This window comes from Nanorana parkeri, unplaced genomic scaffold, assembly GCF_000935625.1.
Source record: "Nanorana parkeri isolate BGI_ZX_2015 unplaced genomic scaffold, ASM93562v1 scaffold744, whole genome shotgun sequence".
Classification (NCBI taxonomy): Eukaryota; Metazoa; Chordata; class Amphibia; order Anura; family Dicroglossidae; genus Nanorana; species Nanorana parkeri.
In genome coordinates, this window is record NW_017307012.1 from 416600 (window position 1) to 435817 (window position 19218).

The 19218-nt window shown below is 39.4% G+C and overlaps 1 protein-coding gene across 1 annotated transcript in view; it reads left to right on the forward strand.

The window, feature by feature from the left end:
* EML6 (echinoderm microtubule associated protein like 6) overlaps positions 1-19218 on the forward strand; it is a 123597-nt gene that overhangs the window by 48387 nt on the left and 55992 nt on the right. Inside the window, exons 12-16 of the mRNA XM_018564317.1 lie at positions 3498-3604; positions 8197-8315; positions 11692-11878; positions 15340-15445; positions 17647-17740. Of these exons, the coding sequence (XP_018419819.1) occupies positions 3498-3604; positions 8197-8315; positions 11692-11878; positions 15340-15445; positions 17647-17740 (613 nt within the window). The remainder of the gene's footprint in view (positions 1-3497; positions 3605-8196; positions 8316-11691; positions 11879-15339; positions 15446-17646; positions 17741-19218) is intronic.

The window sequence follows — 19218 nt, forward strand, 5'->3', positions numbered from 1 at the left end:
TTTGTGAATAACCCTGTATGTAGTCTTTTTAAGCAGTCAGCAGGTGGAGTTCTATGCTCAGTCAAATTCTGGTCTTTCTTTACCACATTTTGAAAAAAACCTGTTTACTGAAATCAGTAGCTTATGTTGAATTTTTTGCACAGAACTGAATGACCAGTGAACATTATCAGTCCAAAGTCTTAATCAATGTCAGCCAGGAAGCTACTACTGTGCTTTCTGTTTAAAGGGCTCTTGAAAATATTTCCCCTTTTTTATAAATGTTTATTTATAAATCAAAAATTGTGCATATATATGAGAGAAAGAAAGGAAGAAAGAGCAAAAACAAGATATACAACATAAGTTTAAAAATGTATAAACTATAAAAAATAATAAAATTGACCCTCAATCATTATAGTTTTCCTTTTATCTCCATTAACTAACAACGCCACCCAGAATACTTGTATTACATTGTTTTTACAACTTTTTTTAACCTCTTGCCGTCCGCCCGTAGTAGAAAAACGGACGGACGGCACTGCTGCATCGCCAGACGAATTAAATCACAAAGTGTTGGGTTACAATTAAGCAATAATTTTAATATTTTTTTCTGAGTTGACAAGATCTAAAGAGAAAGAGCCGGTAAATGAAACAGAGTTAATGAAAGTCATGACATATGGACGGGCACTCATAAATGATATATTTAGAATATGACTAGAAGGGCCTAGCCGTTGTCTTTTGAGGGTCAGCTGCTGTTCTTTAGTGAGCTGCATCCAATTAAATAAACAAGCAATAATGTTTATACATGATTTCTCTTTTAAGTGTTACAATTAAATTTTCTTGTTTTTGGCTTAGAAAAATATTCATAAAAAGTATAGTATTAAAGGCAAATTCCACCTTGCAGAAAGAAAATAATAAATGCACACTTCATAAAAGAAAAAAATTACTTTTATTATTTTTTTGCTTTGCATTGCAACTGTGATCAATGGGTGACGGGTGTAATGCTCTGGCTCCTACAGAGTCTTCCCCCTTTCCATCACCGTATCTCCATATGAACATTCAGTAACATGGATGTAACATCACTTGTATTCCATTGAGAACTATAAGTAGGGATGCATTGATACCGGTATTTCGTTATCGAGTACGAGTACTGATATTTCTTCGGTACTCACCGATACCTAATGCTGAGTACCGGAAGTCCCATTCAGGAAGCCGGGCAGCGTGTAAAGACTCACCACCCGACTTCCCGTCACTAGGTGATGAGGAAGCATGGAGCCGGCTTTCTGGCCAATCAGAAAGCCGGGCGTTGCGTCATTACATGGCGCCTGGCTTCCTGATTAGCGGCTTCCTGATACCGGAAGTATCGGGCTAGCCATCGGAGCATTTGGGCCAGTACGAATACTCGTCCAAAAACTCGGCACCGATACCGATACTAGAAACGGTATCGGTGTATCCCTAACTATAAGTCCTTCTGCTGCAGTGGCTGATGAGATGTAGTTTCTTCATTCACAGGTCCTGTCAAAGCTTCTGTGAATGAATGATGCAGCTGTGTGGGAAAAATCCACACCAGTCATGCTGGGAGAAGAATCCCATGATTCAGGAAAGTGGGGGGATGAGATGAGGATGGGGGTTTTATGATCTGACCATGTTTCATCTTACACCATGAATATGTGGGGTAATCAAATTTGAAAATGTTATCTATCTTCTGTTTCTACTGTATCAGCATAACTGAAAAGATTTTACATTTGAAAGGTAGTTATGCATTCTACAGCCGTGGACTCCTAGTAGCGGAATGTTTGCATACATATCACTTTCATCCTCGTATATGAAAGTGGTCTTGTGACCTGAACTTTACTTCCATGATACACAGAATTAAAGTTTATTTGACATGACGCTTTGGGATCAGTTTATCGGTGTCTTCATGCAAGATTCACACAATTTTCACCCAGGATTCACACATTAGAAAACAGCATGAATTCTGGGTGAACGTTAAATGAATCTTGTGTGATAACATTATTAAATAGACCCCTTTATATCCCAGGGTCTTCAACATTTACTCTGGTTTTCCATAGTGAACAAAATCAATATACGTCATAAAATGTGCCCTAACATTGGAGAAATTAATTAATTTATGCTAAGAAGCCACACCTCTTACCACAAAGCCCATCCCATTTATTTCCCCAGTCCTGTCCAGGCAGGCGCAGAAAACTGTCACACCTTGGGGTATATGGTATAAGGCGAAGGGGCAAGCTTTGCTGCTGACAGCTAAGAAGAGTACCAGTTCCTGCATGTGCCTATTTGTAGTCTGTGTCTAGATCAGGGGCTGCTTATGTCATTATTTAACTGTGCCCATTCTGCCTAAGATGAAGCAAATTCACAGCTAGTGCTTCTATTTTTATAACTTGAACAACGTACATTTGAGGGATTGCATTACTTCCCTTCAGTAGGCTTATAGCCTCCAGTATCTGCATATTGTCTAGCTCAGCAACCTGGAAACATAGTCAGCTGGCATATATCCAGGATGTTATTAGTACAATAGTTTTACTTCAGTGCTGCATTACATTCTTGTTTTCTAGGTTTCCGAGCGCTCTTTAGAATTCTTATAAGGTGTGACCATAAAGCAGGTACCACACTAATGGTTTAAAGTGGCACGCCATCCAATAAGAACCTTGGTCATATTCTAAATACTAGGTTTCTGCTGGGGAGATTGTACTTCACTTCCAGTCTGAGCAGCAACTGTGACAGGAAGTAAGGGAGATAGGGAACGTCCACAAAGGGAATGCAGATAGCAAAACTAATTCCTTCCATACTGAATGTGGCCATGCATAGGCAGAGCAGTGCTTGATAATGAGATGGGGCATCTATCCTCTATCTCCAATCCACTGCACCACCAAACCTGTCCTGTTTAACTTTTTCTCTAAATGTTGTTTGTTTTGTTCTTGATCAAATCCTTAAAGGTTAGCATTCTATCAAGGTTTTATTGCTTTGTCCTTTGTGTAGAGATTTCTCCTTATTCTGGTAACAGGTGACACTGGGACAGGAAGTGAGGAGTAATCTCTCCAAATGGGATCAGCATGAGAAACCTGACACATCTTTTACTATTCCACGCTTTATGTAATAATGTTTTTTATGCTGTTGTGTCCCAATTGGACAGATTCTTTACTCATTTTCCATCATCGGGGCAGGAAATAAGGAGAAATATTTAAAAAGAGGACACTATGACAATTAATACCTAAAACCCAAATCTCTAAAACTAAGAAAAAAAATGTTTGGCATGAACTTTAAATTTGGAGAAGCACTTTCCAAAGATGGTTCTTGGAGATATTGGATTAATAATGCAGCGGTTGACGGAATCTTTCAATGTGTTGTAAAATGTCCCCAAGCTATAGTGAACACTGGCATTGCTTACATGAGCCTTCAGAATACTCTAGTAATGCAATCAGAACTATAAAAACGTTTTAGGATATTGTCTGAGGTGTATAGAAGGTAACACACAGCTGACTTTGTTCATTTGTCCTTCTCAGAGGGGATTATCGATTCCTGCAGTGAAGAATCTGATTCAGATCTATCCGATGTGCCCGAACTAGACTCAGACATTGAACAGGAAACTCAAATCAATTATGATCGCCAGGTAAGTAGTAAATTCCAACTGGTGAACATCTGATATTTTTTTCCATAGAACAAGATGTTACTCTTCTCCTACATATGTATTAAATGTATTTAAAGTATTTATAGACCAAACATTAGGGTTTAAACCCTTGTCATTTTATTTTTTGCTGCCTGTGTCCCATTAGGGAGATTTACCATAACATCCTGTACTGGAGATGCAACAAGAAATCTTTGTAAAGTGAGGGAAGGAGTTTTGTGAATTTTCAAGTTAGACATTTGTAATCTCAGTTTTGGATAAGCGGTAGGTTGCACCACTTGCCAGCTTTTCTTATGGTAACTAAAGTGGTGAATTTTCCCCTCACTAGTTTGTGTCTCTGACCCTTTTACAAGGCCATAACATGGCTGTTATTCTCTTCCTAGTTGTGCATGGATTGTTCATCAGGGCTGTATAAAACCATCATTAGGCTTTGTAATGGCACAGCAGCTGGAAAGCGCTGGTAATTTAGGTGAAGACTGTGGGGTTCACTTACAAAAGGCAAATAGGCTGTTCACTTTGTAAGGGGATTTACATTTTGCAGGGGAAGTTTCCTTTAGCTTGGTGAATGTGGTGAAATTTCTCTTTGCAAAGAATACCAATCACGTGCAAGGAGAAAAAAAAATTACTTGCACGTGATTGGATGATAGAAGCCAGCAGAGTTTCACCTCATTCACTAAACTAAGGGAAAACGTCCCCTGCAAAGTGTGAATTCCCTTGGAAAGGTGAACATACTATTTGCCTTTAGTAAATCAACCCATGTGTGTCTACCATCTGCATTTACAGTAAACACAATACAGATGGAACATGGGACAGAAGACATAACATCCCATAGAGCACATTTGTGTGCAGATGTGTGATGAGATGGGCTGCCTGCTTATCCATACTCCTCTTGTTTTATTGTCCATGTTTACCATGAAGGTCGATGCAAGCAGTAGAGATATGCAAACTTACTGCCTGGATCAGCAAGTTTCCTGAAGAATCAGCTAATCCCCTGAGCACTGGCCCTGATATCATGTTTTAGGATGGCTCCTTTCCCTTGCAGGGTCCTATGGAGCCACCCCAGCACTCCAACTGCAGTTCAAATGCATCTATTCACTGATGTAGATGCAGCATATCACACAAGTGCAATGTTTTGGGGTCTCGAAGGATCTACTTCCTCAGGCACAACATCTACAAACACGCAGACACAGCAAGGCAATCCACTTCCCTGCTCTCGTCTCCTCCCTTGTCTTAGCTAGTAGCTAGAGTCTGCTCTGTCCCTTGTGGTCCTGTACTGGACAGGAAGTTTAGGTAAGCCAAGCTGAGAAAGTTGAAGTCAGCTGTTCTAAAACATGACTCTTAAGTGTTTGGGGAAAAATGTGAAGAAATACTTTGCTGGGCTATGTATATTTGTTTGATCTGGATTGATTATTGAAAAAAAAAAATACTTCTTGAACTAATTTTTAGGTGAAAGTTATTGGGTTTTCACAGCTCTGTAAGTTTTTTGCGTTATGATAAACAAGCTTGTAGCCGTTAAAGGGTTGAGTCTCCTGTAGTTCATTAAATGGCTTTATTGCTTCAAATAACTACTATTAGCACATAAACATTAATGTTCTTAATAAGTATTTATAGATGTTTTATAAATATTTAATGCAAACACAGTCATCTGAAGGACAAAAGGCTTAATACGCCCAGAATAACAATGCGTGTCAATTATATAATTTATTTTCTTTCCTTTGCCGGCATAGCCTTCTTTGTATATTCTAAGCCTGTTTCTGTATTTCTGGCGTTATCTGATGGAAACATTCAGCATTTTAATTAAAGTAAAAGCTTAGTTATTCATTTTCTCTTCGGAGAGCAGCCATTCATAACTGCAGTGGCAGCTCATTTATTGTATGCTTCTCTCAATTGACAGAAAGATTGTATAGAGCGTACTAATGGCTTCCATCAAGTGCACCCAGGCACCAATTTATCTTAACTCGAACTGACGCCTTTCACTCGCTGCTCACCGGAGTCTACTAAAAAACAGGCTTCCTGCTTTACAGCTATGTCCCCCAGCAATTGTTACAATGTGGTGTAGGTGAGAATTCAGGAGTACAGTGCAAATAAGTGGTAGGCAACAGTTAACAGTCCACTGCTGATAAAAATTGTAGTGATGTGAGGATCAGGTGATGCTTTAGGATCAGGTGATGCTCCTAAAGTCGGCATATTAGATCATGAGTCCTGAACCAACTTTGCATTGAGGCCCAACGTAAGCTTAGTCCACATACTCTTTCAATGAAGTCTCTGCTGACGTTGTTATCCCAGTACAAGCAATTGTAGCAGCTCCAGGAAGTGGCGTTCAATGTGACCTACTTTTTGTAGGCCAGAGTTAAGTGTTTGATAACTTCACTGCCCCAAGCCTACCTTCCCAATTATTTAGGTTCACTTTAATCTAGGGATGTTCAGATACCCAGTACCGTACTCGGTACAAGTACAAATACAGATACTTTTCGAACTCCAAGACTAGACTAGAGAAAAACTCAAAAGTTAGGAGGCAGCTGTCATTTGTAAGGAGCATACGGAGCTTCTGGGATTTGTATATCTCTGTTATAATGTATGATTTTGTTTTTATAAATATATATAAGAGATGCACCGATACCATTTTTGCAAGTACGAGTACTGATACATTTTTGTTTATTGTCATGTGACAGTTTTTCTAAAACAATACAGACTAATGATTTCAGGACAGTGGTGGAGCACCAGAGCCAGGTCCCAGCTGCAACCGCTGCAAACCGCAAATTAGTTCTCATGAAAATGCCAAGTATCGGCACTGGTATCTGAACTGGTATCGGTGCATCCCTACTTTAATCCATTAAAGTGGTCCTAAATAATTTAGATCAGCTGAACACACAGTTAAAATATAAATATCTGTGTGTTTGGAATTCTGTATTGCTATTCTCATGACTAACACACTCCTACTGCACTAAATAACCAGAGGCTGACACCACTATTTACAACCTTCTAATGTGCAGCCTCCTGTGTAATTTTTTGGTAAGGTGCTTCCAATGCTTAAAGTGTATTTCACTTTTGAGAAATCCCACTATAGATTTTTTTGTGTTCCCATTCACACAGCATACCTAAAAATGATTTTAAGAATTATTATTATACAGGATTTATATAGCGCCAACAGTTTGTGCAGCACTTTACAATATACAATTTAACTGTAACTTTACAGTTACAATACAATTTAAAATAAGATGGTAAAATATTGGTGAAGGCCTTTGTGCAGATTCCATGCTACTCTGAGCAGTTTGAGACTGAGGGACACTCAGTTTCTGCTCACTAATATACTGTAGGCGAAATGTATCATTTTGGTCGCTTGATCAGCGGATTTGTAAACTGTTGCATATAGTGACAAATTAATTATCCTAGTTTATGTTTCATTCCTAAATACCTTCTTAAGAAGAATTGTCTCTAAGTTGTTGCAAGTTTGCAGGGAACCTCCTGGAAGATAGCTGAATAGCCCTGAAGTGCTCAGCTGACTTGAAGAAATGAAGCTGAATTATCTTTGCGATACTTTAGGAACTTTTAGAATATGCATCGGTTTGGAGAGTTTTTATTTTGCAAATGCTGGACGCAGTTAATGCACAATTGAGAAATGATGTGAAATGTTGCAAAACATGTGCAGTGAGTCCCAAACATTAGTATGTCACAAGAACGCTTAAAAAAAGATCTTTGCGCCTAAAGATTTTGTGGCAAACATGTTCATAAATACCCCCCAATGATTCTTTAACCCTTCCTTGGGACAGGCTGTTCATATCTATTTTACAACTGATAATGAAATCTGCCAGCAAGGTAAAGACAGGGCTAGTTAGAGTACATATAACGTTCCATGACCCCTCTTTTAACATTTCATAGGGGGAAAGCTAGGCAGGAGTTTTAAACAAGTATAAAGCACTTGAAAATGTAAGGATACATTTTTTTATTTTTTTTTTACTTATGCAATGTAAATGGGAACATAACAAACATAAAATAGGTGTTAGCCAAATTTGGCTGCAAACGGGGAACTACACTCTAAGCCCGCCGTTAGCTGCCTAAATACCTTCTGCTCCTTCTCTTGGTGTCTGAAATGTGTTAAATTAACAGCATATTGCAATGCAGTAGATACTATTGGCTTCAACTCTCTGCCTCACTGCTCATATGAAAGAGATTCTTAAAGTGGTTGCTTTTAGTTGATTATACAACCAGTACAGCATGTGTATTGTAAGCAAGTGACTTCTTTTTCTCCCTTGTGGTTTGCTAAAGTTTTGCCCCAGTGTAACAACTTCACATAATTGCAGGAAACTAGGCCTGTGTGTATCTGTATAGGATACCCCATACAAATCAGTGAGAGTGGGTGCAGGTCACACGCTATTTCTCCTTTAAAAACTATGGATAGCCCCTATGTGACTATGAATGTGTAGTATCAGAGACAGGGACTGATGTCCTTTTAAAACCTTGTTCATTATAAAGAAGGGATATTTAAAAAAGCAGCAACTCTCTAGTAAAACTTTTTATGTATAAATGTGTATATGTTTAAGAAAATGACCATCCGTTTCTGAAATTCATGTTTTAAGGTTTACAAAGAAGATCTACCTCAGCTCAAGCAGCAAAATAAAGAAAAACAAAATAATTTACCTTCCCTTAAGCGAGAAAAAGCCCCAGAAGAAAGCTTGAAATTAAAGTTTGTACATGGGTAAGTTTTTACTGAAATCCTAGATTTCAGTGGGGCTTTCTTGACATGACCGTTGTTGTCAAGCTTTGGAGTAATCTGAATTCAGTTTCAGGCACCCCAACAATAAATTCCACCTTAGAACAGAATTCAAGGCAAGCAAGTAAATACACAGTTACATATATGGGGGCTATCATAATTGACAAAGCATCTGTAATTCTGTCCCGCCAGTCTTGTTATCCATTAAAGAAGAAATTTGGGCATAACTGTTCGGGCCGTAATAATACCTCACCCCGATTATATAGTGAGAAACAATTGGGGCTTTTAAGGTATTTTACATCACTCAAATACAGACTCATATAGTGGGAATAAAAAATATATTCTTTATTATTACATAGAGATAAAACCGCACATATAATTCTGTTCAAACCATCCCTCGACTAAAGCAAAGCATACTCCAAGGAGATCCTCGATATTGTGTCATACTGAAAAAACTCACATAAGTTCAAAAGCTTGTTCAAGGACACTTCCCAGCTTACCTATTAGACAATGATAGATCTGCAACACATTGTGGATGTCATCACTGTGCTTACTCTGCTCTTTCTGCCTGTCATCATATTCCTTGTCAACACATGTGCATACAACAGAGCTTGATCAAATGCTCCGAGTGCTAGGCTTCCCTCTCCTAGAGTTCTGCTGTATAAGGAATTACGGGAGGCCAATATCAAGCCAAATTCATTTACTTACACTAGTTGCTTTCAATTTAGTGTAGTCTTCACACCCTCACAAATGTTTTTTTAATCTATGTTTTAAATAATGTATTAATGCTTTGGGTCCAGTTATGGACAGGAGCAGTAGGGCTTCTACAGGAATTTGTGTCAAGCTTTGAATTCAAATGAGCATAATCTCAGCTTTACCTTGACCTTTCATCATAGTCAAATTACCTTCTTGGATATCTGCTTGATGAACAAAACTGATAAGTCATTGATGACTTCTTTGTTTTGGAAACCCACTGTGGATTTTTAAATTCTGGGAGCTTTCACCCACCCAATTTAATCAAAGGGATTCCTGTGGGTCAATATCAGTGAATCTCAAGAAATTGAACAAAAGACACAATTTTTGAGCAGTAATCTAAAGCTGGGTACACATGGAGCGAATCAGTCGAAATTCACTCCGTCGGTGACCCTATACCCTCGACAGAAGTAGATCATTAGATTGACTTTTGGCGAAGGAACATGTTGAAAAGTTGTCGGCCGAATGGTGCTTTAGCCTATCACCTGCAAGCACTGTTCAGGTAGTCTGACACAATACAAAGATCACATCTGGAAATTTGTCCATCCACTTTTAACATGGATGGAGGAATCTGTTATATTTTTTCCTTTTAACCTGCAGCTGGAATGAAAAAAATATAACGGTGTATACCATACTTTAGAAATTACTCTTGAGATTCAAAGAAAGGGCTACAAAGACAAAACTCTAACACAGGTCTACAAACGGACTGAAAAGATAAGATATAATTAGGTCTCTTGGAGACCTTCTCTTGGACATGAAGATTCTTCTATCCAATTTATCGCAAGTTATTCTTATGTTGTGTTTTACAAATAAATACGATCCTAAGAGAACACTGGCATTAGCTGCAGAGAGACCCTATTATATCTAAAGTCGTGACACTGGTAGCATCAATTACCTATAGATGTCCAAGGTCAGTTGAAGAACAGTTGGTTTATAGCCATTTTCTAAAAGAATGCCCAGTTTGTTGTCATACAAGAGGTATGTATAAATGTAGTTCTTGCACGATATGTAAATATGTAAGAAGTTTGGAATTTTTAAATGGAAGGGTTGTACACAACATATTATGCAAATGACAACACAGGGGGGTTCATGTCCTCCTCTGCGAATACAGAGGCATATACAGCAGTAAAATTAGAATCTCAGATCACATTTCTGACATTACATCTGGAAATCTGTGATCTACAATAGCTCGTCAAGCCTTATATAAACACAATGATTGCATGTAGTAAACTTTTTCAAGGTATTACGTAGCTACAATTAACTTTACTACATTTTTCCTATTACATAGCAAACCTTCACTTCTGAGTTTTGGTTCACTTTGGGAATCTATACTATATCAGGTCAGGATTCATATGCAGGGAAGCAAGGGCAGAATTTTTATGGACATTCCTTACAAAACATATGCCTGAAAGGAACTTAATATTTCACTTCAGCTTTTATTCAGGCCATAGTAATTATTAGAAGTACCATTTTGTATTTTTATGGGTCTACTTTAAACAGTGATGGGCACTTTTTTGTGCCATTTCAGTAATTGCTTTGCTTTCCTGTAATTTTTTCCACACGCTTCAGTTTTAATTCACATTACTGTCACACATTCACACGACAGGCTTTTCTATCAAATGATCACGGGAACATATTTAACCAGCCCGTTGTGAAAGTGATTCCCCTAATCCACTATCACATCATCATAATTATCATATCATTCCAGACGGTAGAGACTGAAATAGCTTTGTAAAATAAAGGATAAAGTGCAATTGTCAAAGTCAAATGTTGATTTCAGATGACATGCATTTATTGGTGTAAAACTTCTTAAACCTCTTGAGTGTTCTATATTGGAACCAAACCTTGTTATTGAGTTAGTTACATTATTACATAATCTTCAAGGTTTACTGTTTTTGAACATGAAAAGGTATGGGACTTATTGCTGTAGATTTAGTCAAATTTAGGTTAGGGTGCTGCTTGGAAACATTAAGTATCAGTAATCTACAACTGTATATAATTAAGATAATAACAAAAATATGGACAAAACATAAATATAAAAGTCAAATCAGATTCCTTGAGGTAAGCTCTGCAATAAGCTCACTGAAAATATACTGTGGTTTCCCTTTAATGGAAAACTGTACTTTTCAAAAACATTAACCATTTTATTATAAGTAGGCACACCAAGCAATTTTGCATTTTCTGCCTTTTTCCCTTGTGTTTTAGGTTTTGTCATCCCACTTTATTTTGTTTATCTCTGCACTCAATAGCAGGCAATTTTTAGGTCTAATTTTCAGATGGACCTACCGTATGTCATCTGGCCTGTTTTTAGTGTGACAAATTAATAAAACATAAATCCTTAAATGTAGTTTTTTTTAATGCAACTAGTGCAAGTACCTAAATTTGAACCTGAATGGACAGATACAAGTCCTTTGGCAGGTAAAGTGGCTCCCTTATATATACTTCAAGATTTTTGTATTGAATTAATAAAGAAAGATGAAGAGAACTTTTTAAATATCTGTAGACATCACACAGTTGGTTACAAAACAATATTATAAAATGTTTTATTAGTTTATATATTTGTCCAAATTAACTTTGTTATTGCATCTGTCTTGGAACCCCCTTGCAGGTACAGAGGCTATGACTGTAGGAACAACCTGTTTTACACACAGACAGGAGAGGTGGTCTACCATGTAGCAGCAGTGGCTATGGTTTATGACAGGCTGCAGCACTCCCAGAGACTCTACCTGGGACATGACGATGATATTCTCAGTCTGGCCATTCACCCAGTGAAAGATTATGTAGCAACTGGACAGGTAAGGTGATCTTCTGAGGGTTTTTTTATATGCTGGGGTTTGGTTTTTATCCAGAAATATTGCAATGAGGTGGATTACCTTGTTTGTTAAAGTGAAACTAAACTCAGGAGTTATATCTTAAAAATACATTCAAGTACCTTAACTATTAATAAAAATATATCTTATTTGTATATCACTCGGCTGTAGATCCTCAAATCATCTCTGGATTCATGCTGACACTGTCCTTCCTTCTGGAGCGGTGGGTACTTTACAACACACATAGGGACCATGGGGAACAAAAGTAGCCACCGCTCCAGAAAGAAGGACAGTGTCAGCATGAATTCAGAGATTATCTGAGGATCTACAGCTGAGTGATGCACAAATAAGACACATTTTTGTTAAGGTGCTTGAATGTATTTTTAAGATTTAACTCCAGAGTTTAGTTTCACTTTAACTGAGAACTGGGTCTTAAAGTAGAGCTTAAAGTGATATTAAAGCCTAACTTTTTTAAAAAAAATTCTACTTTAAGAAGACCCTCCTTTGCTGGAGGCTGTTGATTTTATTCTTTAAAAGTTCCTAATTCCTCGTTTTCTAGTGGCTCCCCACAGCACACTTCCCCGCGCCCCCTGCACGGGTTCCACCATCGCTCTAATGGAGGCACCCGTGCGCGCTCCTGCCCGCTCGTTTCAGCAGTAGCTGTGTGCGTCCATAGACACATACAGCCCCGTGGCAGGCCACGCCCCTTCCCTCTTTGATTGATGGCAGAGGAGCCTATGGCTCCTCTGCCATCAGTATCCTCCCCCTGCAACCCGGAAGTTCGGGAAACCGAGGATCTCTTCGGACCGGCGGCAGGGACGAGCGCAGCTGACATGTTAGTGTGGAGGGGACTAGGGGGGACTGGGGTAGAAAAAAGGTGCTGAACCGTTTTTACCCTAATGCAGAGAATGCATTAGGGTAAAAAATGCCCAGACCTTTATGCTACTTTAACCTTAAAAAATAAAAATTGCCAGCAGGTAGGCTTTTTATTGCAGTAGAGACTCTCTATGTTTCTTTTGCAATAAAAGCTACTCTTATGCCTGCCAGCAATTTTTCTTCTAAATGTACACTGAGCTGCACATATCTCGATGCACATGCCAATCAAGATAGCAAAACTAGGATGAACATGTCAACGGTGACGATTGAACGACTGTTTTGCATTTTATTTTCGACTGTTTGTCTAATTCTTGCAGTAAACCCAATGAGACAAACCCAGTAATATGTGTTTTTATGAAACAAGAATTATGTGTATGCAAACTACTTACAGTTACAGGAAAACAATACAAGAAATACAGATTGCTTCAAACATGCATATGCATCTCGTATGCACATGCTATGTATGCTTTCCTAGCAAATGAGCATTGGCAATAGTCTGTATGCGATAGTGATACACTTAATGTCAGTTAGCTTCTGTTATAGCTGGTCCATGATTTCCTTGGCGAACAGACTCCCAGCATTATTGGTTCTTGATTGTAGCAGTCTTTCTCTCTCTCTTGTAGTGAAGCTTAAGTGTTGTCTCCTGGTAGAGATCCCCTCTCGGCATAAGGTGCAAGTCATTTTTTAGAGAAGTTTGTAGCCTTTCCAACTCGTTTATTAGCTCATCCCACTTGGTAGTACAGCAGTCTCTATAAGGGAAGCATTTCTGCCTGCAGCATAGTACTATAAACATACGTCAGCTATGTCAAAAGGTTTAAGCAATTATTGATTCTTATTGACACATCTGCTATAAAGCTTCGCTCCAGTATTTGAACAGAGCTCCTCTAAACAATGGGAACAGCTAAAGATGTATATTTTCTTGGCAAATGGTTTACAGTAGTCACACATATACAGTTCTATCTTATGCAAAAACTTGCTTGATCTAACAATAGCATGTGAAAGAGACGTTCCCATAAGAAACTTAAAGTGACATTAAACCCTCAGATGTTTTAACATAAACCAATACTGTAAACACTTTAAGTTTGTTGTCTCTAAAAAATCAATAGGTGTGTGTTGTAAATTCACATGTGAATATTTAGATAGATGGATAGATAGATAGATACGATGTAGCCCAGTGATGAGGGTGATTATTAATACCAAGCACCCTAAGGCTGGGTTCACACCTAGGCGTATCGAATATGCGCATTTGTCGCGTGTTTTTACCGTGATTCGCGGTAAAAAACGCACGACAAACGCGCGTTTCCGAGGGCTACTTGGCTGTATCCCAATGGAAATGCGCGACAAAAATGCCCCAAAGAAGCTCCTGTACTTCATTGGGCGTAGGACGTTTTGTAGCGTGTTCATACGGCCTGTAATACGCCCAGGTGTGAACCATACCTATAGGAAATAATGGGATTTCGGTGTTTGAGCGTTTTGCAGAGCGTTCGAACGCGCTACAAAACGCCCAGGTGTGAACCGGCCTTAATGTATCCTTAAAGACACCTTAGTGATATTCATGGTTTCAGCCCCTGTAGCGGGGGCATACCTAGAAATCACAGGGCCCCATAGCAACATTTTGTATGGGGCCCTGTGATTTCTAGTTACACCCACATGATATCCCAAACAGCCCACCTGAGAGTGACCCTGCAGAGCCCACCATAGACTCTCTATAGTGGGCTCTGCAGGGTCTCAGGTGGACTGGTCAATCCCTCTTACCTGTCAGCCCCGATCCTCTGTCTGCCTTCTCCTCCTCCATGGTCGCTGGCGAGCCCTGCTTCCTCCGTCACTGGACCCTGCCTCCTCCATCACCGGGCCCCACCTCCTCCATCGCTCGGCCCCACCTCCTCCATCGCTCGGCCCCACCTCCTCCATCGCTCGGCCCCACCTCCTCCATCGCTGCCGATGACGGGCCCAGCCACCTCCTCTGCAGCTGCTGGTTGTCACCGACTCAGCAGCAGCTGTGAGGAGGATCGCGCCGCTGCACACATCACTGACAGGTTGTCAGTAATTAATAGCAGCGCGTTCCTCCTCACAACCGCCAGTGACAGCCAGCAGCCTGAGATGTCATAGCGACCCAGGCGGTCCGCACAGCATCAGTGGATGTCCTGGCCGGGCCCCCCTGTGCCCCGGGCCCCATAGCTGCCGCCTGGGTCGCTATGGCGATTGTTCCGCCACTGCCCTGTAGCACTTGCCATAATGTGCAAGTATGCACAAGTATGCACAGCATGTTTGCACATTATTGCAGATTAAGGGGTTGTTCAAACCATGTCCATTGAGCTGCATTTTTCTGCACACCACTGAACAAGTATGGTGTTAACAGGGCACATAGAAAACAAAATGTAATCAGTGACATTGAGTATAGCTTGTAATAGACTAATTTCTTGTATGCCTTTGTTTCTGACTGCAATGTCTTTGTAATCAATACATTCATAATATTTCTATAATACTGTATAAGCTAATAGATGCTTGCAGTAAATGGAAAGATGTGAACAGTGGAAGATACTGACAGATAGCTATAATGTGTTATTCAGATTGGAAGAGATGCAGCAATACATGTGTGGGATACTCAGACACTTAAATGCCTGTCACTGCTCAAAGGCCAACACCAGAGAGGGGTCTGCGCTCTGGATTTTTCAGGTAATGGTTATACATTCTATTGCCTACATTTGTATTATGTTGACGTTTTGGCCAAGCACCATACAGGAAGGCTACTTTCGCTAATGAGGTGTATGGTACTAACAAAGAGCCCATGTCATGAAGTGCAAGCTAGGAAATAATCTTTATTCTTGTTCACTGAGGTACACATGATTCAGAGACATTTGGGTTATACTGCTGACTACAGGAGGATTTGTACACTGGCAAGCAAAAAAAAAACCAGTGACCAGCCTGGTATAATCCCTCCCACTCCCAGCATGCCTCCAGTTTTTTGCCAGTTGTCCTAGGAGGATGAACGTTATTTGAGCATCTACTGAGAAATCTTTACTGTTATACTAGCCTTTTTTTAAAAAAAAAATTTTTTTCATCATCTAACAATTAACCTTGACCTGGTCTCTTATGCAGCTATATAAATTAATACAATGGTGGAAGAATATAGTCTTAGCAAGGGAACTAAATGTTACCAAAAAGTGTTAATCACAATTCAAGTTCGATTTTTACAGGTTTAAATGTAACTATTAGTAATTTCCACAAGCATGTGATTGTTATTTTAGCAGTCAAGAACATAAAGGAGATTACTGGGAGGATTTGAGTATATCTGAGATTGGCTGGTTCAGAGGAGCTTCAGCTGGAGATTTATGTAGATTCATTTGTGTAACAGAGTTAACAAGGAAAATAAATCTGTTGCAAAATGTCTTCACCTTTTAGCATGTCTGTCATGTATAATTTATAGTTCCTTTCTGTCTACATCACCTCTCCTAAAGCATATGATGAATCTTTTATATGTATATTTTAAAATATTTTTTTAGTTGCTATGTTAAATATTAAATACATGACAATAATAATGTTAACTAGGGTAATATGAAACATATTATATAAATGATTTAAATTAAACCGGACCTTGCAGTAAATGCTGTCTGGGCCCCCTTCAAGAATCATCTAATGTTAGTAGTTCCAAAATGTACCTGTAAAAAAAAAAGTTAGATTTCTACTTACTTTACCCCCGTCATCTAGACAAAGATGACATCACATTCCTTTCTGGTAGGTCCTGGGGAATACAGAGCATCTGAAATCTCATGAGAAGAAGCTCTTGCAATTGACTAGAGTGTTTGTTTTTTGAGATTTTGCCTGCTCTTCATTCCCCAAGAATCTACCTAGAAGTGACACCCAGCGGTGTGGTCGATGGGGGGTTGGAAGGTATTATTCAAAATGTTTTCTTAACAGGTACATTTTGGTAACATGATTGTGATTTTTAAAGGAGAGGTGGCTGCAAGGTCCACTTTAAACACACACAACCAGCATACATTGAGGTCCAATCTAGAGAACCAGTTTGCTTCATATTTTTTTTTTTCATCTTAATCTGGCCATATACACTAAACTGTGTGGTAGGAGGGATCTCACACTGGGCCAAGCTTCAGCTTCTGTCTTGCTAGTCGGCCTCGCTGGCTGTCAAATACCTGAACAATGCATATCAGATTGTTCAGGTATTTTGAGAGCCAGCGGGGCCGACAAGCAAGATACTGAAGCCACACAGTTTAGTGTAGATGGAGGAATCTGTTGCACCTTTTCCATCTGACCATAGGCTGATAGAAAAAAAAACCTATAGAAAATATAGAGGTGTATGGCCAGCTTTAGAGTCCTAAAGAGCAGTCTTTGCTCATACATTTTAATATTTACAGATACATATAGAAATGAATTATACTCCCCTGTGACAGTAACCATGGATTGTAACTGCAAATACCAAACCGTTTTAGAAACACAAAGTACTATAATTAAGTGAACTGTGCAGCCTGGCAATTTGCTGCAGTTATATGATGACTTGGAACTGCAAATTATCAGTCAGATAGTCACCTGTATTTAAGATTTTTTTTAAAAACAGGTTACGCAGAAACATTCTTTTATTTTAAACTGCCATTTAACTTGACTTAAAGGCCCACTATAGCGTGCATGGGATCAATTTTTAGCTGCCTGGAGTTCTTCTTTAAAATACTGTAGTTTCTATAGGAAACAATGGGCATAATCTTTATATCTAGATGTGTTTCCCTTTGACAGTTCTCAATGAAAAACTTTCTCAATGTGTTTAATCAGTATGATAAGATAATGTATACTTTACACTGTAAGTTGCATGTATTCATGGCTTTTTGTATAACAAATATCTGATTTATTGAACTCATGTATTTCAGCTGATGGCAAATGTCTAGTGTCCATTGGCCTGGATGATAATCATAGCATTGTATTCTGGGACTGGAAGAAAGGAGAGAAAATTGCTACAACCCGGTATGTTGTGTGTTCTCTTTATTATAGTAGGAATTTTACAAAGGATAATTTTATGTCTGTCAGATGAATATTCTTGTATACTACATTATTTAGACAGACCACATATATAGTACCATATTTATATTGACCATTAGTGTATTTGTTTCAAGTGTATGTAACACCGAAACTAGTTGTAGTAGTAGAAAATGTTTAACTCCCATGTCAGGTTTATTTATTTTCTGTCTTTCCTCCATAATGGAGATTTCTATTCAATTCCTGTCGCAGAGACAAAACAGGTAGTAAGGGGACATCTCTCCAAATCTGGGGGGAAATCCCTCCTAACAAAGCATAAATGGGGCACCGGCACGCCAAATGGTGAATAGTGCATCTTTTATCGACAAAAGTGCAGCATATCACATAAATGCAACATTTCGGGGTCACGCAGGATCCCCTTCCTCAGGCAAGATATGTGACCCCGAAACGTTGCATTTATGTGATATGCTGCACTTTGTCAATAAAAGACGCACTATTCACCGTTTGGAGTGCCGGTGCCCCATTAATGCTTTGTATATGTAACTACACCATCCGTTGTACACCGCAACACCCCACAGTCGGTTCAGGACATATCGGTCAGGAGTGCTATGGGTTCATGGACTTTTATCACCTTCTAACAGCCCCCACAATCCCTGTGGCTAAAATGTAGGATCCCCCATCATATTCTCCCCTGGAGCTCCAGAATACTTCTTCATCCAATTAAAAAAGACCTTTGTTCTGAATTCTTCTGAGACTAGGGATGCACAGATATATCGGCCGCCGAAAAAAAAATATCGGCCAAAAATGGCACTTTTGGCTAAATGCCGAAAGTGCCATTTTCCTGCCGATACATCGGCGCAGCCGTGATTTCTTTCCTCCCCGCTGTGCGCTGCTCAGCGTCCCATCGGGGAGGAGAGAAAGTGACAGCCGGCCGAGCACTGCGGGACAAGAGCGCTGTGAGCGACCCGGTGTCTTTCCTCCCACACCGCTCAGCCTCCTATCACAGTGCGCCAGAGTGGTGTGGGGGCGGAGACAGCGCTGTCAGAGGAGGCTGGGCTCTCCTCTCGCACCGCTCACTCAGCCTCCTGTGACCGTATGTGTCAGAGAGGAGAGCAGGCTACATACACTCAGTGATCAGTGATCGCTGAGTGTTTGTAGATAATTGAGGATATGGTATGGTTAATATATCCTCAATTATGAATGGATGGGAGTGATCTATATCCACTCCTGTTCATTCATAGTTGTTGTTATAGTAAACATACTATATTCTCAAGTTATCAATGAACAGGAACACTCATAGAGGATTCCTGTTCATTGATAACAGGGGATACAGAAAAAGAGATTGAGGACTCTGTTCTCAATCTCTTTTTCTATTTTAAAAGGGAAATATCAGGGGTCTGTTTAGACCCCTAATATTTCCCCGAAGCCCCTAAAAGTAAAGTAAAAAAAAAATATTTAATAAATAA